This window comes from Notothenia rossii, assembly GCF_949606895.1.
Source record: "Notothenia rossii genome assembly, chromosome: 7".
Taxonomy (NCBI): Eukaryota; Metazoa; Chordata; class Actinopteri; order Perciformes; family Nototheniidae; genus Notothenia; species Notothenia rossii.
The window spans coordinates 30,417,641-30,444,948 of record NC_136905.1 but is presented as its reverse complement, the minus strand read 5'-3'; the positions used below and the strand labels follow the sequence as shown (position 1 = coordinate 30,444,948).

Genomic DNA, 27,308 nt, shown 5'->3' with positions numbered 1-27,308 from the left:
GGCTACAGTTTACCTCCCTGAGCTGACGTTATCTCTCTCAGTCCCACAGGAGAGCACTCTCCCTCTCCTTATTGTTGAAACAGCTAATCTCCGTTAGCTCCGAGCTAGCACCAGATGCTAACAACAACCCTGTAACTCTGTCAGTCTCTCTTTCTCTCTCTCTCGAATCGACCACTGGCCTTTATTTATCATGATCAATCAAATAATCTACGAAACAATGACACCAGCCAGGCTCACCTTCATCTTTTGGGAACAGAAACATCGCCACTTCGGCAGACTTGACATTACTACAGCCAGCGGCAATGCATCGTTTCCCCTGTGTTTTTCATCCCTCTTTCTTCACTGTCGCCTCCATTGTCAGGTTTTCTCGATTGGCAATCACTTCCAGTCGACTCCGACACACTTTCCAGGAAAATACTAGCTCAAAAACGTTGAGAAATTCGACTTTGAAAAAGAGAAAAAACGAACGGTGGTGAATGTAAACAGTGCGGCGGCGTCCATCTCGTGACGTCACGCAGTAGATCGCAAGCCACGCCCACGAAGGCGAAGGTCGACTGCAGATTTCCCCGGAAAATTCAAAACTCGTCAAATTTGTTGCTATTCCAACATTTTTTGATATGGGTTCCAATGGACAATTTTGGTCATTACTATACGTATTAGCATAACAGATCATGCACAGGTGCACACTTCACTGGGCCTTTAATGATTAATAAAGTGTTTACAATTAATAACCTAATTATGAATCCTTTATAATGTATAGTCTTATTGTAAAGTGATACCTTCAAAAGTTTCGGAATCAAGGGTTACCATTTAGACACAATTTAAAAATACTAAACTCAAAAGTCCATGACCCGCAGGCCATATTCAACTATTTTTTTTTTTTTCCATAAAACAAAGTGCTTAACTGATGTGTAGATATGTAAAGTTTACTCTGTAGGGCTGGTTTTTGGTCTTTAGCATCAAAACATTTTTTCTGATAATTAACTCCTTAAGATAGAATCTTATCTAAGTCAGGAATATTATAATACTTACACTTTTAATGTTTTTTAAAGGAAAATCTTTCATTTAAAGTATACAACAACATAATGTGGCTTGACATATATTCTTAAATTAAAGACTGGGAGTCCAGACATGTGTGTATTTGATTAATAAGTTGTCTTACTGATATGGATACCCAGTCCTAGCCCTTTTATTTAAGAGTTACACTGAACAAAAATATAAATGCAACACTTTTGTTTTTGCTCCCATTTTTTATGAGATGAACTCAAAGATCTAAAACATTTTCTATATACACAAAATAACTATTTCTCTCAAATATTGTTCACAAATCTGAAAAAATCTGTGATAGTGAGCACTTCTCCTTTGCCGAGATAATCCATCCCACCTCACAGGTGTGGCATATCAAGATGCTGATTAGACAGCATGATTATTGCACAGGTGTGCCTTAGGCTGGCCACAATAAAAGGCCACTCTGAAATGTGCATTTTTGCTTTATTGAGGGGGTCTGGGGGGGTCCGAAAACCAGTCAGTATCTGGTGTGAGGGTTAGGGTTAGGGTTAGGGTTTGGGTAACGTTGTGAATCGAGTGGCCCATGGTGGTGGTGGGGTTATGGTATGGGCAGGCGTATGTTATGGACGACGAACACAGGCCACTCGATTCACAACATTACCCTAACCCTAACCCTCACACCAGATACTGACTGGTTTTCGGACCCCCCCAGACCCCCCCAATAAAGCAAAAATGCACGCTTCAGAGTGGCCAAATAGCCTGAGTTTAGGCTGAGTGCTTAAAATGCACTCTTGGGCATTTTAAAGCTTTTTTCTCTTTGTCCTTGGATATTGTTATGTCAGCATGAACAAGTGTTTATTGAACCCGGTATATTGCCTTCAATTCAATAGAGGGAGACTGAGATCTGACCAAGATTATTCTCTTCTATTATTGGCCTCTTAATGAAAGATGTCGTTCCATCCTAACTTTCTTCTGTCTTTCTCTTTGTCTATCAACTCAGCAATTTTGTGAGAAACCTGCTCTTCTGTGAGCCTTGGAAATACATTTATTTTATTTATGTGATTAATATTCAAAGTGTTTCTGTCACAAACTTGGATAAACAAGGAAAAGGACTCAAATGCACGACACGGGAGACAGAGGTAAAGTATAAGAAATATACTTTATTTTCAAAAGGTATACAAAAGAAAAACGACACTCTCAGCGAGGTGAAAAAAGCTCCAATAAGGCACAACGAAAATAGCTCACTACGTGAGGAAAATAATCCGCTGGTGGGCAGAGTACTGGCATGGGGACAGGACAAGACAAACTGACAAAGAACAAAGGGAAGCTGGGGACTATAAACAAAAGGTAACTGGGCACAGGTGGAAACAATCAGAGGCGGGGCTGACGCTGATGAGGGCGGGAGACACACACCAGGATAGGAAGTGGGAGACAAGACAGAAAATGATTCAACAAAAACATGAAACATGACTGAACTTAACACTTTTGACGGGACACAACAGTTTCTGTAGCAGTAAACTTCTGCCATGAAAGACAAAAGTTTCTCCATAGAGGTACGTAGAAGTCATCTCTTTTTTTGCATGAAGGGCAGCCTAAACTGCATTGGGTTTTCTCCACTGGAAAGGCAACTTAGATTGTACTTTAGAAAGGTATCTGTCATGTTTTCTCCATTGAAATGGAACCTTAGGAAGGTACTTTATCAAGTTTTCTCAACCGGAAGAGCTCCTTTAGAGGGTTTTCTTGTCGTGTTTTATCCACCAAAGTAAATGGTAAATGGACTGTACTTATATAGCGCTTTATCCAGTCTTTAAGACCCCTCAAAGCGCTTTACATACTATATGTCATTCACCCATTCATACAGAGCAGTGTACCTTACTCTAGGACCTAACATTCACACACATTCACACACCGTTGGCCATGCCATCGGGAGCAACTCAGGGTTAAGTATCTTGCCCAAGGATACATCGACATGTTGACTGCATGGGCTGGGATCGAACCCACAACCTTCTGGTTGAAAGACGACCACACTCCCTCACAGCCACAGTCGCCCTGTGGCATCCAAAAGGTACGTTCCAGCAAAACTAGGGCAATTGTAACAAAGTTGCCTACAACTATTGACTTTTTGTAATTTTAAGGTGAAGAAGTGAAAAGTCCATCGTGTTTTGAACTAGTTTTTTTAGATGGGTATTTTTAAGATCAATTGTTCATTAAAACACAAACAAATCTAATATTGTGTGTGTATACTGTACAACTGTTTACACTGCTGATTGAAAAAGATGAAAGATTTATCTAGAGAGGGTTTCTGGAGAAGATATTTGGCTTTATCTTCTGTAAAAAGGCCTGAGGGTCATCTGTCATTTATCAATTAACATGTTGAACTGTTGCAAAGTTCTTAAAGAACCAACTTTTTAGCAACAAGTAGTCACCAAGCCATGCCATCCATCAATAGTTATTAGCCATATTCAAAAACACTGCTTGAATATACCCTCAAGGATATAATTTAGAGTTCAAAAAGGGTAATTTATATCCCTGAAATTTGAGGCGTAAAACAGATTAAGCTGCTTAGCAACACTTTCTTCACCTGTCAAAAAGGAGAAAGGCAGGGTCAATGTGAGCAGGGTTCCTATAGCCGCTCACCCTGTCAGCAATATGACGGGAATGTGAGCTGTGTATGAAACGTTCTGTGCTGTGCACACACACCTGGCACTGCTCCCATCAAATCAATAGCACATGTACACATATCTCTTCTGTTACAGCTGTTACAGCTGTTTGATTTTTGTGTTTCTTATCTATGTTTTGTCTGGAAGCAAAATACTTATTCAGCACATGTTCAAATATTGGAATGACATATCGTCTTGATGACGCTTGTATGCTTATTATAGTGCCCGTTCTCTTGTTGAGTGATATTAATATTGATTGGAGACACAGCATTTGCTTTACTTGTGTTTTTTTTTTAATTCCATGCAACTTTATACCTCTGTACTTTTTAAAATCTACCAGCTTTCATTTATTTTCAGGTTACAGTTTTGTATCCACTTTATCCGCGTCTAGTAAAAAACATGAATCTCCAGATGTGTTTGGATTGAATGTTTGTAGAAAACTTAATGATGATCTATCCTCCTGCATAATAAGGTTAATACAATATTTATAAACCATTCTGGATCAGCTAGAAAATGAATTGTCACAAAACTGAGCTTATGAAAAGCTTACTTGTAGAACATAATATGCCTTAAATATCTACAGCGATAAATTACAAAATACATATTAATGCAAGTGTAATAAGAATCCAAAACCATTATAAAGAAAAACCCTGATAGAATACATTTTATCGTACCCAAGTGATTTAACAGTAATAACAATTTGTTTGCTAAGGTAGAATCTTCAATGCAGGATTTAAAAAGTATTTTCACAGTGCGGTATTAGTAATTTTGCTTGATTACAAGGATCTGAATATTTCCTCTGCCATTGATTCATTGCTTGTTTACAATTAATCTTTATATCTACAGATTAATGGAACTGTTCCATTCAGAATCACTGATTGTGTCAGCATACACACTGCCAGCATCAGCGACAAGCAAATACCCACAAATCATTATGTTCATAAGGAACAGGTCGATGGTGTTTGAACTGTTCAACCTAAGAGCATCGTCACGGATAGGAGCTAAATGACCTGCAGCTCAATACTCATCCATATGACACTTTTCACATGTGACGAACAGAATGCAGAGCACCACCAGCTGGGGAAACACAGAGGCCCTTGTTGTGCAGTAGCCCCTGCAGCAGAAAACACTGAAAACAGCACAGAAGAGATAGATTTAAGTGTCTGTTGTGGCTGCTGTTTAACGTCAATTATTATTATACTGCTTAGGGTTTGGGTTTCTGTTACATACTGACAACAGGACAGCAGACAAAGACTCAGGTCTGTTGTTGCTGTTTTAAAAATATTCTCTTGATTAATATTGTACATGTAGGGGAAAATGTGCAGCGAGGTTGTCATTAATAAAAACGAACACCGTAAGGTTGATCAGGCAACAGCAGGTTACAGAAACGTCTGTTCACATTTTCTTTTCCATTAATCTAATACTGCCAGATTTACTTCCTGTTTGTCTTGATTTCCAGCCCTTTGTCTTTTAGAGTCTTAATTAACATCTCTTGTCTTGTGGTTTATTTGTGTGTTACTGGGGAAAGTTTAGCCATTATGAATCCAGCATTCTGTGCTCTTCACAAATATAGAAATGTATATTCAAAAAGTATTCCATGCAAACATGTATGTTTGTTGTCCACAGCTGATGTTAACTCGTCAAGCCTTCTTTCTGACGATTTATATGACTAAACAAAGTCCCTGGATTTGCCTTATCAATGGTCTGTTCTCCTAAAAAGCCGTCTGTTAGCAAAACAGACCTCGGGAATGTCCAAATTGATTAATCGGATCTAGTATTCAACTAAGCCGTGTAATAATGTTTTATAGCCCTTTGAATTAGATAGTTGACAATTACCCTGCTTATGGTTAAAGCCCATTTGTTTTTCTCTTGTACTTGAGCTTTCTAACCTACTAGAGAACATACTGTAAAAGAAAGTTTGACTTTTTACTTTTAATACATTAACCCACATAAATGGGAAAACAGTAGCATTGATACAGCGTAAATAGTAATTAATTATACAACTAAAAGGCAACAAAAGGTAGATGTTCTTATGAACTTTGGATTGAAAATAACTGAGTTATGTCCGAGCTTTTGCACAACCTATTACTGCAAAATTTAGTATAAAAAAGGAGTACATTGATTAACCAAATTGTAATTTTTCTATTTGTAGGCATATATTATGGGTCTCAGATATATAGAAATATATAAAAAACATGTCTATGATGTGTTTTGCTCAAAATACCAAGCAGATCATGCATTTTAGATATCTCTCATATCCCTCTATTTCAGGCCTGTTTTGGGTCCTTAGCTAAAAAAAAAAAAGAGGAGGGGGAGCTAATGCCCGCTCAGAATTACTGGCATGCTACAGGTTATTTCTGCCATGATTAAACGCCATATCATGTTCCAAACCACATCAAGGATTATTTCTGAAACATTATGGCGCTCAAAGGCTTTCTCTCTTGCTGGTATACCACAAGGTTAGTTCCTTTTTTTATTTCCTGCTTTTTTACACATACTCTCTCCAGTAGGCTACAGGTTAGTTCTGAGTGTTAGCGATGCTTGCTAATGTAAACAAAGACCATATTACGTCCAAAACACGCCAGGCATTGTTTCTGATAGTGCCGTGGGTCCACATTTCCGATAAGACGTCATTTCCGCCATATCGGACCCAAATCTGAATCAGAGCCTGTTGTATCCCCGTTTTTACAGATTTTGGTACGGATGAAAAGAGAGAGAGTTTTCTTTTCTGACACTTTGTGAGTTCCCTGACACAGCGGGGACACATATTTATGTATAAAAGACATCAAAAACTTCATTTTGCATGATATGTCCCCTTTAAAGGGGCACTGCTACACTAATCAATCAATCAATCAACAACTTAATTAATCCCACAAGGGGAAATTGGTCATGAGCAGCTTATGTCATGTACACAGGCAGGAACATACAGGAAGAAAACACACAGATACACCCGGGAGCAGAGATGTGGATCATTCCAATTTACACGATAGTTCATAGCATCACAATAATACATCAATAAATAATCAAGTTAAAAAGCCTTTCAAGAATTTTAAAGTTTGAGTGCAGAGGGGATGAATGATTTTGAAAAGCGATTTGTCTTTAGAGCAGGTAGAGCATATCTACGCCCTGATGACAACAGATTAAATTAATCTGCAAGAACATGACCTGGAGAGGCCAGAATGCTCTTAACTTAGAAAAACTACTTAATAAATTATGAATTTGTGAATTTATGTAACTGTCACATCATCTTTTATTTAGTTTATGGTCTGGGAGCAAAATATTTGGACCCACATTGCCTTTATTTCATTGGTCATTTCACAGATTTGTGTAAGGGTGTTTCATAAATCACACTCATGCACTAATTCTCTCTACAAAGTCTACCTTACAAGCTCATCTGATTCTCACCTCACACACATTGTTTGTTTAGCCTCCTCCCCTCCAGCTTTTATCCACCACTGACATGTTTCATAGAGGCTGCACTCCTGTGAGATATTTCCAGGGACGCCTGTGAAACAAGCTGTGACTACATGGCTCATTCATGCCACAGTCTTTCTAATTCTGTGCGCAATTCGATTGGCTGTGGTGATGGAAACATTAGCCTGCATGGTGTTTATTTTCCTCTCCTCAGCCAGTATTTATCATGCCTCACTTGGTTCTCCATCAGTGCGCGTACAGCTTTTGTCTTAGAGCTGTTTTGCAGATTGACTTGATTGATGTGACGTTCAACCACAACCTAATTCTGCAGGAGCTCAACTGTAACTAGAAACTCAAATGAGAAAAGTATCTTATTTCTTCTATTATATTTATACGTATTATGTTTTAAAGATTTAGCCTTATTTAGTTGCCTGACATCTGAAAACTGTAAATACAAGTTTAAAGCAAAAAATGTCCATAAAGATGTCTTTAAATCACCCAGAAAGGTAGACCTAACTGAAGGTGAGATGTAGATATATGTCATTTATTGTAATTCATTCAGCATTAATATTGATGATTGATAGTTTCTATATTGTAATTTTGAAACGTTCTTTCACGAGATGGATTTGTTTTTTGCTGGGCATTGATAAACACATTTGATCAAACAAATCATATAGTTGAACAACTGAGCAATTGCAAAAGCAAAAATATTCAAATGTAATTGTTGTCGACTTAAGGTACACTTTACTAAGTCATGCCTCTAAAGTCCCAGATGATCCTCAGACTTCATCAGGGAAGCATGTGCAGGGTTATGGACAGAGGGTCAACCAACAATCAAGGTTGCTTCCCGCCCTCCCAATCAGCCGGTTTATGCTGACACAGGTGCACATATTGGTGTTGGAGAGAACTCAGAAAGCCTTGACTTCCTTGACCTCACTATTATTGTCTGCTGTGTAAGTTATAGTGGTTGTAGATCTACCTTGTGTCTTTGAATCTTCTGCGTTATGGTGTGAGTACAAGCATGTGTCATGTGTGACCCAGCATTTTATCTTTTGGCGTTATCTTTTTGACAGACTAATGCTTCTGCTACAAGTATAACAATTATATATTGTTTTCTTCTGTTTCTACTTTGCAAATGAAAAGCATCTTGAATAAACAGCAAATATTTTATTTTCACATATCCTAATTTATTTATGGACTAGCCAAACAGCTTATAATTTTTCCAAAGAAAAACTAGCTTTTGCTAGTTGCTAGCTAGCTGGTTTGCTAAGTCACCTTTTTCCTAATCTTGTCTACATTATCACATGACAACTGTTACACAAATAAAAGCATAACATGATCACTGTCATGCCATTTATGAATTTTTGAAAATAGAGTTTTGTACCTTTTTTAAGTGGAATGTTTAGGCAGAAACGTGCAACTATATGGTTGTAACTATATTAGCCACTGTTCCGCTAGCTACAATTGATCACAGCAAGCTCTCGTTGAGCACACTTCCCTTCGTGTACTTACATCTTTGTATCCTAGTTTCCACCATATTCATGATATCTAAAGGCATCTAATACAATTGTTTACTATTATTCTGCTGTAATCACACTGTTTTGCCCTTTGTGTTGTAATTACAGACATGTATGAACTGGCTGACAACCTCATGACATCTAAGTCATGAGTAAGCTCAAAATTGAAATATTGAATAAACAAGGATATTAGATTATGTTGCACCTTCCATATATAGACATACAGTAGCGTACTGTATTTACTGAGTACGGGTTCAATAACATAGCATCTCACATTCTGAGACGGAATTTGTAATCATTTACATTTAAAACAATAAGTTGTAGCTCCAGTTCACTTTGGCTCTGTATCTGGTCCTTTTAAAAGGCACAATGTGTGAAATAATTGAACCTAATTGGATATTACTTTTATTAGAATGTATTACATTTAGTCTACTTGGCAAAGAATACATGTCTGAAATAATTACGTCAGACTCAGGACACAAACATAATGTTCTCTCCTGATCAATACAATGACCTTCCATCATTTTCACCCCTGCCAATACAATGTAAATTGAGCTGTGTACTGATTGAACTCACAGTAATAAATAACAACATTTGATTTCTAGGGTTGTACTGCTCCTCATTGATATTGGTGACCCGCAAGTATACCTCAGATCCATTCTTTCAAAAGGTTTTAGCAAAGAATAATGAGCGTATTTCGCCCATTTGTTGTAAATATTGACCCTGGAGCAAGGCAGTGACAAGCTTTGAGGGACAGACTGCAGGTAGGAAGGTGAGATGATGAACAAGCAACCTTTTCTGAACCCTGATCAATCACACTGCCTGTTGCCTTTGTCTTTAGACCTTTAATAGCTCAATAGCTCATTCTTAAACAATGATAGCTTTTGCTAGAGCAGGACAAGGTGAATTGAAGCATACATTATTTTTGTAAGCAAGGGATTCTTGTTAAAGAGCATTTTTCTTACAGAAAACACCTGTGTATGGAACTACATAAACAAAGGAACATTTATTCATTAGTTTGTGTGGATTGTGTTGACAAATGCCCCCAAGGACAATTAAATATCAACAACAGGTTAAGTGAAAGGTAAAGTATGTGTGCACAGAGGACTAGCTTAGCAATTAGACTGTACATTTCAAGATCACTGCTTTCATTCGTCAACTGTGTTGCTTTCTAGCCAAAACAATGGTAAAACAATGATTTCAAAAGATGTTAATGATGTCATCTGGCATAATGTATTTCCTTGGGAAATGGCTGAATAAATTGTCAAACTAACTGTTGAGAAGGAATCAAAGACCATGATTCACTGTGGGGGTGAATGATTGGTGCTAAATGTTCATCACCACAGCAATATTCTTTTTCTTGTGCAAATGCCCTGGCATTTTGCTGATGGCATGAACATTGTTTCCCTTCCGGTTTAAAAAATGAGCATAAAAAATGTACAGCACTCCAGACGTTACAGAGCTGGAAGGCAGAAGCGGGAAAATAAATTAGGTTCATAGACGCTGGGCACTGCTGAGGCTTTTATGCTGACGCCTCATTCTCTGTGCCACTTCAACTCTGCACAGTCTCTCAATTTTACCCTTTGGATCTCTTACTCTTTACCAAATCAGACTGGCTCTCAATGGCCAGTAAGTCTGTATCGGTAGAACCACTTTTCACAGCATAACTGGATAGATTTGTAGAACAAAAATTGTGTTTCTGGTTGCTTAATACAGCTTAATCCTTTTTAATGAAGTACAAGGAGAGCCTGCGTTTCAGCGACCTTGGACAAAACACTCAATAAAAAGTGTTCCCTTTGCACACAATATTCTACTCGCTGGAAAGTCTTGCTCAGCTTTTTCTCAAATGGATCAATCATGTTTCCAGCAGAGTGCTGTATAAAACCTCGCTGGACCTTTAAATGTCAAACACAAGAGGTTGAGGACACATCTTTTACTTGAGGAGAAATATTTATTTCTTAATGGTAGCATTATTTAGAAAAACATTTTGTTTGCCATAACTCAGCAAAGTGGTTATTTGCATCACCTTTAACTCTATGAATATGGAAATAGAAAATAAGACGTGAAAGGTTTAGGTTTAATTTCTAAAAGCCAGGGCACAATATTTGCCACAATATACAGCCACAATACAGCCACAATATTTGTATATTTTGTGCTAGTCCCAATGTCAGATCAGGAGCCAACCATCCTGGTTAATTTAGTATAGAAAGTGAACTTTAACATACAATCTATCATCAATGGTAAAGTTATTGGATTGGCTGGTTTTATATAGCCTGATTGCATTGCAATTGTTCCCCATTTACACCTGCCATTAACATTAAATCTGTATCTATTCTTTCTGGATAGGGATGTTGCATGTTAATGTGAAGTGTAATTGAATACCGAACACATTGTGACCAGAATGAGATTAGATAGCCACTTCTTGAGGTTGTGTGGCTCGGATTCTTCTTGGTTTACAGCCAGTAAAAGAGTAAATACATCCATTCAGCATTATCACATTCTGAAAGAAAGATTCGCCAATCACTTTAAAAGTTTACCTAACCCCACTTCCTTCTGCTAGTTAGAACTTTATACCTTGATGCAAAAAAGATGTGCGTTGGTAGCTTTACAACACATTCCAATACTTGGTAACACATGGTTGAAGCTGTGAAGGGCTCATTGTTAGGTTTATCCATCCAAACTACTAGGTTAGTAAAAGGATCAACCTTTGAATTAAAAAAGAATAGTTGTTACATGACTTAGGGTTATGGGAAGCCTGGACGTGACGTCATTTGGCGCCTTTGGAGAGGAACCAGTTTGGCCTGGCAAAAACTAGAAATGACTAATGGTTAGCAAGCTTTTTCGAATAATGACAAGCGTTTTCTAAAATAGTTATATCAAAAATATGTCTTCTCTTGGGTTAGGGTCAGGGTCGGGGGGTTAAGCTGCATTCATGATACGCAAAGTGTTTCCTTTGCTCAATGTGAGGATGGGCGCCAAGCCTGGCAGGGAAATTAGCTAGTTAAGTTTTGTTTCTATGGTTACTTATATGTTCCCAGTGGTTGTTTGTGGGTATTTTAATGCCTATGTAATAAATAGCATTATTTTGTGTGTGTTTGGGGGTGGCCTTAAAATGTATTGCTGGAGTGCACACAGCAGATGAAATGTAACATCCGTCATCAAATGAGTGCCTCTGTGTTCCAAGGAGATTCTCTCCCAGCACATTAAGCTCTTTTCAGCTCTATAACATCGCATGGGTAATTATTGGAATATATACTCTAGTGCTATCAGCATTGATCAGTTAACCAAATAGGGCGAGGTGTCACCAGTCAGATATAACCTACAGCAAATAAATTGTGTGGGTGTCACATTGTTTGTGTTGAGAGTACAGTGTTGGCCTGTGATAGCTTCAGTGAGATGAATTTGTGTCAAAGCAGGCCACCACTTGCTGAATGACTGCAGAAAGAAGCCACCAGTGCCTCTGACTGATGTCCTCCATTTGGCCACAGCTCATACAGCTATCTGTGCCTGATTCCTGGTCGGCTTGGATGGGGCAGTTTCTTAATAACTGCTGGTAGTAGATAAGTACAGGTGAAGGTAGAGGGTTAATCTTACAGGACAGTGTAATGTAGCAATATTGCACCAACCATGAAGCAGATATGCTGCAATGATAGTCTCTGTTTATTATAGACAAAACAATTCAAAATACAAAACAATACATTAAACAGCAAGAAGGAAAAAGCCTCGCCTCAGATGAAAATACATCTGGTGTAAGATCTTCATGTTCACCTCACAAAAGCATTGCGTTCATGTTGCAAACTGCGCACGATGCAACACATCTTCATTACAACTGTGGTATTTTATTATAAACAGAATGCATTTTAACTGAGGGCAAAGGAAGAAAATAAATAAAAGTGCATGAATAAAAGGTAATTTGCGCTACAAACTCCAAAGCTTTTATCTCTCACATCTTCAAGTTTGGAGCTTGTTAGCTTCCACTGATTTGTTTGAAATGAAAAAAAAAAAAAATGGATAGAAACAAGCTTTTTTTCTTTTTTAGATGCACTTGCTGGCACACAATTGAAAATAAAATGTTTAATCATTTTACATTGAACTGCACAATTACATTTCAGCAACTTTACACAGAAAAGCTGACTGCTCATAATGAACAGGTTATTTTCATTGAGTTCACACAGTTGTCATTCCCTCTGAGTGCTATTCAATTTGTATACATAGGTCAAACAAACACATTTGTATACATAGGTCATACATACTGTGGATTGCACCAACTTAAGTATGGCACTTTGTCGTGATCTATTTACACATTCCATCATTGCTCCGAGATTTTTGCTGAGCATATACATCACAGAAAATGGCTGCACTCTGCAGTCTGTGCCAGTATTAGTGAATTACTGCCTGCTGACCCTTTGACAAACAGCCTCGCTGTCAGGGTTACACATTTCTTCCTCATCATTATACACTGGCTGCTAACCTTCAGAGACTGCTCAGAGTCCTCATTGGTCTTATTCACAGTGTCCAAAGCATCGTAAAGCTTGTTGTGTCACTGTAAAGACAAAGTCCCTGCGGCCTTAGATTGACACAGCAGGTTTAAATTAGTTTCTGTAATAGCTGGCCTTTATTTAACTTTTTAAAAGGTCATTTTATTCCATGCCCATGCTTTTTCTCTCTACGAGTGAGATTAAAATTTCACGATGTGAATGACATAGTTTCTTGAAAGGAGGAGCTTGAACAAAGGCTTTTGCTACGAGTTATCCATAATAACAAATTAGATTGCATCGTAGGGCTTGGCGATATAAACACACATGTGATATGCAATGTTCTATGTTATAACATTAGGAACTTGGATATACTTTTGATAAATTAGATTGCTTAACAACATACTTTTACATGCTACCCAGTCTTAACACAAAAACACAAGCTATCCTCAAGCAGTCTTATGCACTTTTGGCCAAGTTCCTTGAAACATTTCCCATTACAGTACATTTTATTAATTTAAATGACGTTACTTTACTTATTACTCAACAGAAAATTGACTGCAACAACTTTAAAGCCTCCAAAACCACTCATTACATCTTACATATTTAACATGTGTAGGAAAGAAAACCCCAGCCGACTGTTTGGAGGATTTCAGTTAACACTACCAGATAGCTTGATGTTAGTGCCAGTGCTGTACGTGTCTGTTCCCTCAACCCTGTGTTCCATTAGATCAGTGGCTCCACCTGGGAGAAGTTAGCCTTGAGGGCTTTCTGCCAAAAGGTTCCATTTTAAACCATGATATGTTCTTAAACAAAGTAGATTTGATGCCTCAATCAAGGGAGAAAGCTCTACATTACGAGGAAAGCCCTCAATTCTCACTTCCAATACTGTTTAATTTTCAAAATCTATTTATTTACTTCTACCACTTAACACAAATAAACACGTTGGTTATTGTCGCCTGTGTTTATTTGCATGTGGACAATTGGGCCGAGGGAACAAAAGACATCATGTCAATGGGGGGCAATTCCAAAGGGAGCATTGGAAATTCCAGATAAAACAACAAAATATGCTTTTCGAAAACTGGGAGTTCATTTATTTTAATAAAAAATATCCACCCCGCAAACCGCCAGCACACAGCAAGCTAGCACAATTGGACCGGTCTGTCCAATGAATGCACTGAGACCAAAACTGATAACCCTAACCCTACCTTTCCAACAAACTACTTACATAACTTGTTACTGCTAATGATATTATTTTAGCAACTGACAGCCTCATTTCAGAGAACTGGATATAGCGTTAGAGGCGGGCCCCGGTTAATTTCTTTGGAAGTTGCTATGCGGCCCATGAAGACCAAAAAGTTTGACTTCCCCGCGTATAAAGTTCCCTGAACCCCTCCGCATCCATGGCTGCGAAAGCAGCTAGGTGTTACTTTGGCATCTTGTGCCACATTTCCACTGCCTGGTACAGCATGGTTTTACAAAACTCCCTTTAGTTTTGGATATTTAATTAAAAAACAGTTAAAAGACAGTCCCAAACAGGACTGCGCTAATGTGATTTAGAGACTGAAACGAAAAAGATACTGTAACAGCAAGATGGGAAATCATTTAAATCTGAAGCATCACAATCTGATACTCTACAGAGTACATGGACTTGCCATCAAACCAGTAATTACTGTAGACCGATCTGTAGGAACAAGTAGTAAGGCTCTCATTAAAACACATCGGCAACAAACTGTAACAACACTGACCCAAGAGAAGACCATGGCTGTAAACATTATGCACAGGGGGATTTAATAGGACTAGAGGGGATTGAATATTCTATTTCTATTTATGATCATTTTAATAATTTAAATATATATTTTGTCTGAAGCTTGCATGATTCTTGGTTAGAACAACAATAGTTATTTGATAAATATTGAAATAAGTATGTTTTTAAACATCACTGAGCCGCATCATATAGCAGGAAACTACCAATATTAAGTGTGGCATATTAGTCTGGTTCTGCTTTGTGCGAAGAGGGACGGGGAAGTGGATGCTCCAATTTGGTTTCTGTTTTTTGTACCAATCAATTGTATCTTTGCAAGGTTTGTGAAAGCTACCTGTATCTGCTTTGTATAAAATGCTGAACTTGGCTCATCAAATAGCATCCTATTATATTTTTGGGCCAAAAAGAAAAGGAAGGGAAAAAACATCAAATTGGTTGTGTTGGGGTACTTTTAATTAAATCTTCTCTAAAAAGTCCCATGGGTAACTAAATCCCTCCTGCAGATCTGCTACTGTCTTTAAGGGCAACGTTTGTTTATAGTCAGACTTTGACATTACTCCCTGATAGGGAGTGCTTTAGGAACGGCTTCTTCTTGCTACTTGGCAAAACGCCGGGTAAGTACTGATCCGTCGGCGTGGTCACTTCGTCCAATCCTGAAGGGAAGTTGTCTGGACTTTCCCCATTGGACGATTCCTTGATGGCGCTGTAGGTTAGCGCCACACTGTAAGCAGCTGGTTTCTCCATACGTTGTGGGCCACAGTGACACAACTTCTTAAAAACAGCTCGGAACTTCTGGGACATGGCGTTGTAGATGACCGGGTTGATGGCGCTGTTCAGGTAGACGCAGAGTCGGCAGAAGAGCAGGAACCAGTTGTCCAGGTAGGCGTCGTCCAGGAAGGAGTTGACAACCACTAGGGTCCGGTAGGGCATCCAAAGCAAGGCGAAGAGGACCACCACCACAGCCAGCATCTTTGTCACCTAATCAAATGAAATAATGTGTTAAAAAAGGGTACAACAACAGGAAAACACAGAAATCTAATCTTTCATGCACAAAAAATAGCCCAAGAAACATTGAATACAAGAACATTTTTAAAGTCCAAGTAGACTATGCAGCTTATCTGCGTTCCCAGGATGTTCCTTAGCTAAATATCCTTATTTTTTCAAAGTCAGAAGTTTAATGTAAATTTCTCTACAGATTATTACCCTATTGTGTTTTACTCCTTAAAACATACGGCTCAAATGTAGGGTTAGGGTTAGTTTTTCAGGTTTGACTTTCTTGATTTACATTTTAGCATCTCCTTTAGTTTTTTTGCTATTTGGAATGCAAATAAAGAAGAAAGCCCTTAACAAAGTCTGACAATGAGGACCCTGGAAACAGAAATTGTCAGCATACTGTATGATCATAAATGTTTAATCTCCTCTCAAAGGAGATAAAAAAAAACTACTATACTGTTGTATTTCTGAAAAAGATGCAAAAAACTATTAATTCTAGGACCTGTAGTGATAAGCTGCATCAGTGACAACAGGTGTTGTCAGAACATAATTCTTGATGGATTGTAACTTGTGAAGCCCAAGAAAATAAAAAGTCATTTTCACCAGCACTCTATCCACTGAGGTGCAGCCATGCTCCTTCTCAAATATTGTAGGGGAGAATGTATTTTGGGACGACTAACTGCCACAGAAACATAATCAGAAGATCTGAATGTTCAGTTTGCTGGGTCTGAGTATTTATTTTTAGGGCAACAGTAGTAAAAAAATGTATGATCATTTTGTGATCATTTTATTCAATTGTATTCATTGCAATGTGAAGCCTTTAAACTTATTTTTTTAAGGACACACCATGGAATAAGCAGAAAGCAGCAGTGTCCTCACAGGGGAATGCATTCAATATCAACATCAGCTCAAATCTGTATGTTATAAATAAGAAGAACAGATACAATATAATCCACATTCCGGCCGGGGAGTGTGGAACGTAGTCACAGACCTACTCCTTACCTCTCACCAATTCCAATTAAGGTTCCAGTGGGGACCTTTCTCCCTGCGTGTGCCTCTCCACCTCTGTTTCTTACTGTACTTCTCACTTGCTATCCCTTTCCCCTTTCCCTAAACCTATCCTAAGGGAGTGCTGTACGTAGACACGTTAGTTTAGCTGCTCTAGGCTTGGACTGTCGGGGACACCTTACTTCTGTTTTACTGTTTGTACCTGTGTACTCTGATGTTCCGAATAACCCAGCTTCCCCCAAATCTCTTTTTTGTGTCTATATCTACGCCGGGATCCTGAGTCGAGGCTAATCCTGTTGCTGTGGTCCAGCCTGACTCTCATCATACTACTTCCCTGATGGCTCCCACAGGATTATTGACATACTCGTGGATTCATCTTATTATTATAGACACATGTATTTCCAAACATTTGGTCTACCTATGCTGTAAAATGTATTATCTCTTAGATTTACACACGGCATCTATTGCCCATCTGTCCGTCCTGGGAGAGGGATAACCTCCTCAGATGCTCTCCCTGAGGTTTCTCCCATGTTCCCCTTTAAACTGTGGGGTTTTCTCTGGAAGTTTTTCCTTGTACGATGTGAGGGTCTAAGGACAGAGGGTGTCGTATTGTCATACTGATATTCTGTACAAACTTTGAAGTCCACTGAGACAAATGTAACATTTGTGATATTGGGCTATATAAATAAACATTGATTGATTGAATTGTGTTTGTATTCAAACAAAGGCTGTCACAATTGCAACTTAAATGTGTTGTTTAAATATAATTTATGAGGACACTGTTGTTCAGAAATATTTAACAATATGGTCGAGTTTTAGAAAAACATTTGTTTTTCTTATAAATTTGGTACTTACATTTTTGTTAATTCCTGTGTTTTTTTCCTGAAATCTACTCTGAGGAGTGTTGCTTATCATAAATATGAAACTGAAAATTCTGTAAAGTCTGAGTTTTGTTTACTTCGTATTATTTTCCCAGGTCTATCATTTAATTATTTTTCCAACCAACAATGGGCATATATGCTGTCATATTCATAGAGAGTTTCAATTCAACTGTACAACATACAAATTAATGAGGACACGCCATTTTAGATGGAAATAATAGTAACGATTTATAGAGATGTATCCAACTACTATGTTGCACCAACAGTGATACAATGAGAATTATTAATGTAACAACCCTTTGGAATCTTTAAAACCATGCGATTGTAGATCTAATTAAACCCTATTTATTTATTTATTCAGATGCTGTTAATTAATTCCCAACTAGGAAGCCTGATCTGTATGCACAACTTAACAAAGCCTGGATTTGTTAATATAATTACCAGATGTAAATACTGATTGTGAAACTTCCCATTAATAAATCTTCTCCATATTTATGTTGCGTCGTCTCGGCTGCAGTCAAGTGAGGATGATTGGATTGGATGGGGGCGCTTGCAGTGTCATCAGTGAGCAAAATACCTAATCGTGATTTCTCATTACTGTTTGACCTTTAGGTAATTCACGATGATATATGGTGGATTGTGTCCACAGAAACACATGTGAGTGTGTGTTTCTGGATGTGAGATTAAAAACAAGCCTGGCTGGTGGAGAAAACGCCAAAAGCCTATTTGAGTTGGAGTTAACTGATTAGGCAATCCAACAGAGCATGGAGTTCCCACAGGGTGAAAAAAGACTGTGGGACGAATCAACTATTAACGATAATACTTTCTTGTCGCAATGGTTACCCCTTAATAATGTGTGGGCTGTCAACAAATCTGAAGGGCGGCGGTTCAGTCCCCGGCCCGACCAGTTTACATGTCCCAGCTTTATCGGGCAAGATATTGAAGCTGAATGTGCTCTCAAAAGCCTAGCTATTTGTGTGTCAGTGTGTGGGAATGACGATTACATTAGATGATGAGCAACTGGCACCTTGTATGGCAGCCTTCAGTTTAAATCGGTATGTGTTGAATGTGCTTTTAGTGGTTGAAAGACTTGAATAGCTTTATAAACGTAAGGCCCACCCTCTTGTTCCTCAGTAAACACTGTTAGCGTTTTCAGCCCTGATGGTGTTCTTTGCATCCTTAGCTGCGAGCCGCTGGTTCAGCCATTTACCAACATAATACTTCATAACTTTTACTTATCTTTTGAACTGATGTATTTGTATGAAGTCCATTAAAGATCTTCTGTTTTGGACATTTTGACAGATACTCCAGTTTGTGATATATTTTCATATTCAGTTGTGTCGATTGTATTTTTCCAAAATAAATGTATTAGGATTTATGTTAATGTGCTTTAATAATAGTACGCAATGACACAAAATAATCTTTAATGGTGTTACAACAATTCTCATTACCACTTTCAGCTGGTATTGTTTTCAGCTTGTGAGTGTCATCATGATTAAATGAGACCTTCTTGAGTGGAGCGTTGGAATCCCTTTTTGTTCCTGGACAGATTGTATTCCTGCAACAGCAATGCAACCGTGCAGTGACAGTGACAAAACTACCAGATGGGTAGTTGAGATTAAAATTAACATCAAGTTTGAAAGGGGCCATCGCTCTCTGCCTGCTCTCTTATCTCAAAGTATAATGTTAAATTAATCCATCTCAAAGTTGCGTTGATATTTTGACACATTAATGTATTTTTGCTGTTGTCTGTTTTTACTGCTTTGTTAAATCTTATAGTATATTATTACATTCAGGTCGGAGGGGTACGATGGAACCAAAACAATGAGAGAATAAAACTACTTGTGTAACTTTTGTAGAATATTTTTAGTAAATTGTACTAGCACCTGGAGTATTGTGACAGGTTAGTGGTCATTATCATTTGGAAATGACATGAGTTTTATCAGTTTTTCATCACAATTATGCTTCTTTTTCTTATATTGATAGTTTTGCACGTTCAATTACTTTTTTACAGACTTTTCAATAAAAGTTATTTCTCGAAAAACACATTTCTATTATGACACAGATTTACTTGTGGGCTATGTCTAAATTGTTTTTAGACGCTATGCAAATCAATGGTAACTTTCCTAAAATGTTAATAATACAAATATATATTTTTCAGATTACAATAATTTGGTAAATCATTCTGTTTTGAGAATAGATAATACTAAATGTGGTGCTAAGGTGAGGGCTAAAGCCACTCATGAGTAGACAAAAATGTTATCACTCAAGCAAGTTCTTGATTGGAGGAAATGTACTCTAGTGGTCCAGATGGCCCCTTTCTCCCTACTCACACAGCTCCAAAGACAATCATTGATAACGCACTGATTATGAACAAACAGTGTCCCACCTGTCTGCGCGAGGCGGCCGTGGTGCTGCTGGAGGAGCAGGTGCTGACCATTCTCCCGCCCTGACTCGCCTCCTTCTTCCACTTCTTGGTGCTGTTCTTTGGATCAGATGGCAGCGGGTTGAGGAAAAGTATCCGGGCGATGAGTCCGTACAGAACCGTGGCCAGCATGAGGGGCAGCACGTAAAACACCGCGAAATCCGTGAAGTAAATGGGCAGGTAGTAAGTCCTGGACACCTTGTAGGCGCAGCTGAGAAGCACCACGTTGTCGTACACCAACTTCTCCGTGTCCGAGAGGAAGAGCCACATTACGCAGTAGACGGAGGTGAGCGCCCACACCACCATGATGATCTTCTTCGCCCTGGATAAAGTGCACAGGAACTGTGCTTTGATGGGGTGACAGATGGCGATGTAGCGCTCCACGGTGAAGGCTGTGATGGAGCAGGAGGACGCATTTATTCCCAGGTACTGGAAATAAGTGATGCCCAGGCACCCTGCGTAGCCGTACACCCACTGTCCGTGCAGGGCGTCGGTGATGTTGGGCAGCCCGGCCGCCGTCAGCACCATCAGGTCAGCCGCGGCCAGGCTCACCAGGTAACAGTTAGTGGGGGTCCGCATGTGTTTGGTGGTCAGCACCACCATGATCACCATCACATTCCCCACAATCCCCATACCGCAAATAAGGGACACCAGAAACACGCTGACCACTTTGTATTCATTTGTGTAGTCAGTCCAAACCCCCAGCGTGGTTTGATTGTCATGCACCAACGTGTCATTCTCCATGGTCATGTTATCCATGGTGAGGTTTTCCATAATTGAGAAATCAAAAAATTGTAATTACCTGCAGGGCCCTGGAAGTCCAACAAGCATAAATCCTCCAAAAAACTTCATTTCATCCACATATAATCCAGGCAAATGGTATTTTCTTCTCAAGTGAAGACAGATTTTGATATTGCAAATGATCAAATGGAACTCCTATTCATTGAAAAGCAGTTTGAGCCTCTTGCTGATTGAAGTTTTAAGGGAGGGGGAAGACAGAGGTGGTGTTGCAGACAGCTCCGCACCCTGCTCCTGTGTCACTGCTCACACAGTCATGACTGAGAAAGAGCTTCCTGCAGCGTTTCATACACACACACACACACACACACACACACACACACACACACACACACACACACACACACACACACACACACACACACACACACACACGCACACAAACACACACACGCACACGCACACGCACATGCACAAGCACACACACACACACACACACACGCGCACACGCACACACACACACACACACACACACACACACACACACACACACACACACACACACACACACACACACAGAGAGAGAGAGAGTGAGGTCACAGACAGGCTCCTACTGGAAGCCAACGACTAGATTTAGTCATTAAGCATTCTTTTTTTCTTTTTTTACAGCTGATGCTTCATAAGAGGAGTAAAGAGTCAGTCCATATTTAGATTTGCAAACAACAGCATACAGTTTAATTGGAAATCACTGCACATTAGTGACACATATAATTACATATTAATTAAAATATACATATACAGTTGATATACATTTAAACAGTAAGCCCAGATTTGAACAGAGCCTATACAGTATGTTCTGGTTGATTAGCTGGTTGACTCTTTTTTGATTGGTTTAACGGCTTAGACGTGTATCTACAATTTGAAATGGAAGGGAGCGTTAGCCAATAGAAGTGCAAGTGTTAAGTCGTGATGTCACTATGTTAAGGAAGTAAAAAACTGGTGACAACCTTGGGTATTAAACATTTGCTGAGCTGTTACATGCACAGAAACCCTAAAAAAGCATAATAGGGCCCCTTTCATTTCACTCTTTTGTGGAAAAATGTAGCTATGTTACACAACTCATTATTTGATATTGAAGAAAGGTTACAGATTAAAAAAATGTAATTTAACTATCACTTATCATGCTATTTTCTTACTAATTTCTCCTAATGTACTGTAGCTTTGCGGTTGAGGATTCTTATTTCACATTGTCTCAGGGTATACATTCTGCATCAGCTTGTTCTATCTCTTGATTGAAGCTAGGCGATGTTCACACGAGGAAATATTAAAGGAAAGGTTCATGTTTGCATCCCATCAAAAGGAGATATTGTAAATGTTTGCATCAAATAAAGTTCTTGCCATCCGACCTCTGCAGCTCATCCAGAATGCAGCGGCTCGTATGGTCTTCAACCTACCTAAATGTTCACACACCACGCCGCTCCTCCGCTCCCTTCACTTGCTTCCAGTAACTGCTAGAATCCACTTCAAGACACTGGTACTTGCGTACCATGCTGCGAATGGATCTGGCCCTTCCTACATCCAGGACATGGTTAAACCGTACACCCCAGCACGTGCACTCCGCTCTGCATCATCCAAACAGCTCGCTGCACCCGCACTGCGAGGGGGACCCAAGTTCCCATCAGCAAAAACACGTTGGTTTGCTATCCTGGCTCCAAAATGGTGGAATGAGCTCCCCATTGAAATCAGGACAGCAGAAAGCTTACACATCTTCTGGGGGAGACTGAAAACTCATCTCGTTCGACTCCACTTCGAGCGATAAAATTAAAAAAATGTTTTACTTAGATACTAACTAATCACTTATATACTAGGCACTTACATACTAACAAAGAACTTATATACTAACAAAGGGCTGGCTTATCTAAAGCCAGTTGAGTAGCACTTGAAATGTTTGGCTCTATGAAACCTGATGCACTTATATGTTTCTGTTTTATTCAAGTTTGTATCTTCTTGGTCGAATGCACTTATGGTAAGTCGCTTTGGATAAAAGCGTCAGCTAAATGAAATGTAATGTTATGTCTTGAGATTTGAACAATGCACTGCATGGGTTTGTAGTGATTTACCCAAAAGATACATTCATAATAAATATGTGTGATATATTTTTACACTGATAATTTGATATTGTAGGAACACATCTGATAAATGTGTGATATACAGATATTAATTTCTAGAGCATAAAACACATGCAAAACCTCTTTATTCCCAATCCTCAATTAAAACCCTAAATGAATATTCAAATACAAATGTAGGTGATGTCATAAGGTGTATTAAAAAGCATGCTCAACAAGAAAAGAAGGGTTGAAAATGTAATAATACTAACTTAGTGTTTTTGATACATTACTTTTACCTATAATAGAGAATGTAGACTGTCATATTGTTTTTGCTTGAGCAAATGAAATGAATACACACACATATACAGTATGTCATTTATTCACACAGATTGTATACAGGGATATTGCTGTATCATTACAGAGAGAGATAAAAGCACCATTAAGCATGTTAGTTCCTCTTAACAAAGTGTCCAAGCATCATAAGTAGTTTTGGGTTGTAAAAATAGACCAAATGTTCCCATAAAGCACAATGAGATCATTTAAAATGTCTTTTTGAGTCCTACAGGCATGCCTTTACAGTATTATAGAACTATTATAGCGATGGAGAACATTTCTAAAATGAGGCCAAGTCACTTCAGTATTATCCCTTTTTGGTGCAATATTGTAAGGAGTTCACGAGTTGGCTCCAAAAGGCTCAGCAAGACTTGGGCCAACGTGAGACATCATACTGTAGCAGCATATTTGCATGGTTTATTTCTATAGTCTGTGATAGTTATGTAGTACAGTTTGATATTATTAAATTAAAGTTGTTTGTGAACTATACGTTAAAACCAGAGAAAGGGTTAGGGTGTGGATGTCCTTTTTGTAACTCATTTATATTTTATACCTTTCTTATTGCCTAGCCCTAGGTGTTTTTGAATGTCTCTCTCTGGGTTCTTGTTGTCTATCTACTGAATCATTGACCTTACACCCATTGGTTTGTGGACTGCCGTTATTAAGCCTTGAGTTTGGAATTTTAGAATTACACATTCTTGTTTTTATGGAAACAGAAGGGACCATGAAGAGTATGAAGAGATGAGCAAGGCCTGACAGGGGGTGAGCAACTTTGAGATATGGTTAAGGTAAGCATTGACCTAAAATGGTTAAGTTTAGCCTAGGTTGTCTGGTAACCCTTGATCCAGTGAAATGGTTGAGGTTAGTCTTTGGACTCAAGGTTTCAAAAATGTAGGATTACTGTACCATCTACAGTAGACACAACCCCTGCCGAGGCTTGTACTGTTGGCATAGCAATAACTAGGTTACCAGCTAACGCTGCAATAGCTAGCTAGCTTGGTTGGCAATCCGGTATTCATGTTAACTGTTTAATTGATTGAGATGCTTATTTTGGCTACCAAAAAAAATGAAAAAATGAACAATGCAGTACACCGAAACAATTATCAAGACTTTTTCAAGAGAAACAACACTTCACCTTTATTGTAATCTACAGGATACAGAACTTGTCATTCACAAGGTAGCAACAGCATACCGTACTATGTTACTTTATAAGGGTCCATCATTTACAAAATGAACTTCATGCTGTATTGAAGTAGATTTGAAACTGCGATTGAGACCTTAAAGTTTAACTCATCAGAATAATTTTTACTAGATTTTATATCAAGCAGTGCTTGAATTGGGCTGGTACTCACCGGTATGCAGTACCGGCACTTCAGATTTGTACCCATGTGGGAAATCTTGCCGGGGGAGCATGCCCCCGGACCCCACTAAAGGAGGTGTGGACCCCCCTAGAGGGTGTGCCAGGCCCACTCCCCATTTATAAAAATAGCACTTTACCCCTGCACCCCCTCTAATCTCAGATGCACCCTGAGTCATTTTGTTTAAGTACAGTGAGCCTTTCTAAAATATACAGTAAAGAGACAAACCCACCAGCAGTATAGGATATAGCCTATATGACTTTGAGCCAAATACTTTTTTTTGGCCTGTATAAATAAATTGACTTGAAACAGTTGCTGATTTAGAGTACTGGCACCTTTTTCATTCCAATTCAAGCACTGATATCAAGTGAGTATTGGGCTGATTTTCTCATAGACTTCTATACAATATGACTTATTTTTGTAACCAATGGAGTTGCCCCCTGCTGGCTATTTAAAAGAAATGCAGCTTCACTTGTCAAACTTGGAGGTCGCCCCCTTTATTTAATTAGATTACATCATCCTAATGTAGAAACGGCTGAGTTCTTTCTTGCTATGACAACACCGGCGGTTGGTGTTAAAGCAATTCTCCGTAAAGACCTGTAACATTAAATAGAGGAGCAGAGATATGTGAAGCTGCATAAACCTAAGAGATAAAAAGCCTGCACTCATCTCCATCTGTGGTATATACAATGTAAAACGATAAGTCGAGATGTACGTGCTTATGGTTTAACTGCTCATGATTAGCAGCCCCATCCTGGTGTTTTAGGACCAACAGCCAAAAAGATAAACAAACTGGCTGACGTTTCAGGCAGTCTCTCAGCAGTAGTACAGATTAGTGTGATTGTTATTCCCAGGGAGGCTTTATGGGCACGAGTGAGGAAAGAGAAGGCAGAGGATGAAAATGACTCAAGATCTCATCACAGCAGGCGATGCAGCTGTTTATATTATTGTCTAGCAATGAGAGCTCAGCGGTGTGCAGGAAAAACTGCCTGGATGGAATCACAGATACATATTCTAGGCTACTTTTTGAACTGTGGACAGATTAAGTACAGATTATGTTGATAACAAGTACAATTACCTGGCTATTAGTGGCAGTGTTTTAGAAGTCAGTGTTTGATGATCATGATTTTAGGTGCTGCTTAGTTCTGTGATCTTCACCAGGTTTCTTCTTTTCCATGTTCCAGCCTAAGATTTAATATCGCGTCTGTATTGATCCCCTCCCTGTCCGAATCAGAGGAAATGAAGTGTTTGGTTCAGGTGGTAGACCGTGACAGGTCATCACTCCTCACAGGCGGGGGGTCAGAGGTAGAGTTATTGATGCCTGAAAAATTCCTCTGTGACAGAAACAGCAGGCATACCGAGTCATTTTGACGTGAATGTTGATTGCTTTTTATGCTTGCTATGATTTACAATACTACTCTAGGGATTTAGGCTTACACAAAGGGCCCAAATCAGTAGCTTTGTTTAGCTTGCAGCTAATTTTGGCATAGAAAAGCTCAAAGTACTCTTTTTAGGATGAATACCTGTGGGTGGTTTAATAATATAAACCATTTGAGTATTATTCTGATTAATCAATGTATGATCAGCTACAACTAAAGCTGTTAAAGAACATTATTGTACTGGAGAGAAAAAGAGTAAAGACATAAGGTAGCAGTAAATTCTCCCTGGTGTTCCTGACTCTCACAATAACACAGTAAGTGGGTCTTTACTGCCACCCCATGGTCAAACCCTGCTAATAAAACATTAAACCAGAGGTGAGCCAAGCTATTGTAAATATTTGAACCATGGCCTTATTTCATAAAGCTGCAATTTGTAACAGCTGAAAGCCTACTGACTGCTTAAAAGTATGAGAACTAATGGCTGCTAAAGTTGCCTCATCTTTATTTGTGCAAACAATAAGTAAAGGACACTTATACTGGTACACTGGAATGAAGCCAAACAAATTATTTGACATGTAAAATGTTACTGAGACTCAGATTTAGTACCTGCCTATTTAACATTTAGCTCCAGGTTGTTTCCTTCCTTTGCTTCCAAATTCATTTATATTTATGAAATGCGTTCCTTCAGACTTTCATTAGGGCGGATATTTCACCTCCAGGGGTTTTTCTATTTCACAGAACAATCATTTGTGGACATGAGAGAAACCATGATTCAGAGCCAGCTATATAAAGCTTTAAAGGGAATACTCCCTGCAGAGATAATGAAGAAATGCTGAGACTCAATAACTCACCGGTGGACTAATTCACAAATTCTCAAACAACAGTGACTTCTGTTTTAATATAATGCATTATTCAGCCGCTGCATGCTTTTAACAGAGAGTTATTTTTGTTTCTAATTGGAATTTCAAGGTAAACAGAATTTCTCCTCTTGCCAGCAGACTACTCAGTGATTGGCTCGGTTTATTCCCCAAATATAATTCACATCTTTGGCCGCAACTCAAGCTTTTCTCATTTAACTAATGAATGAAACTCATCCCGTCTTTAATGTTTGCCGTGTCCATACTAAGCAGCTCCTCTGACTTTGGGTTACCATTCAATCAATAAATCAATTCATTTTATTCACAACAATACAAGTGCAATTGGAACACATCAATAAGATCTCTAAAGCTTGAGAATAAAGGCCTGA

The 27,308-nt window shown here is 38.8% G+C and overlaps 1 protein-coding gene across 1 annotated transcript; it reads right to left on the bottom strand.

Moving 5' to 3' along the window:
* Positions 1 to 12,265: 12,265 nt before the first annotated feature.
* trhra (thyrotropin-releasing hormone receptor a) lies at positions 12,266 to 20,920 on the bottom strand (the record flags this gene model as incomplete). Its single annotated transcript, XM_079640782.1, has 2 exons — positions 12,266 to 15,817; positions 20,111 to 20,920. 2 exons carry the CDS (start codon positions 20,918 to 20,920, stop codon positions 15,380 to 15,382), a joined length of 1,248 nt encoding a protein of 415 aa, XP_079496908.1. The 3' UTR covers positions 12,266 to 15,379.
* Positions 20,921 to 27,308: the final 6,388 nt, after the last annotated feature.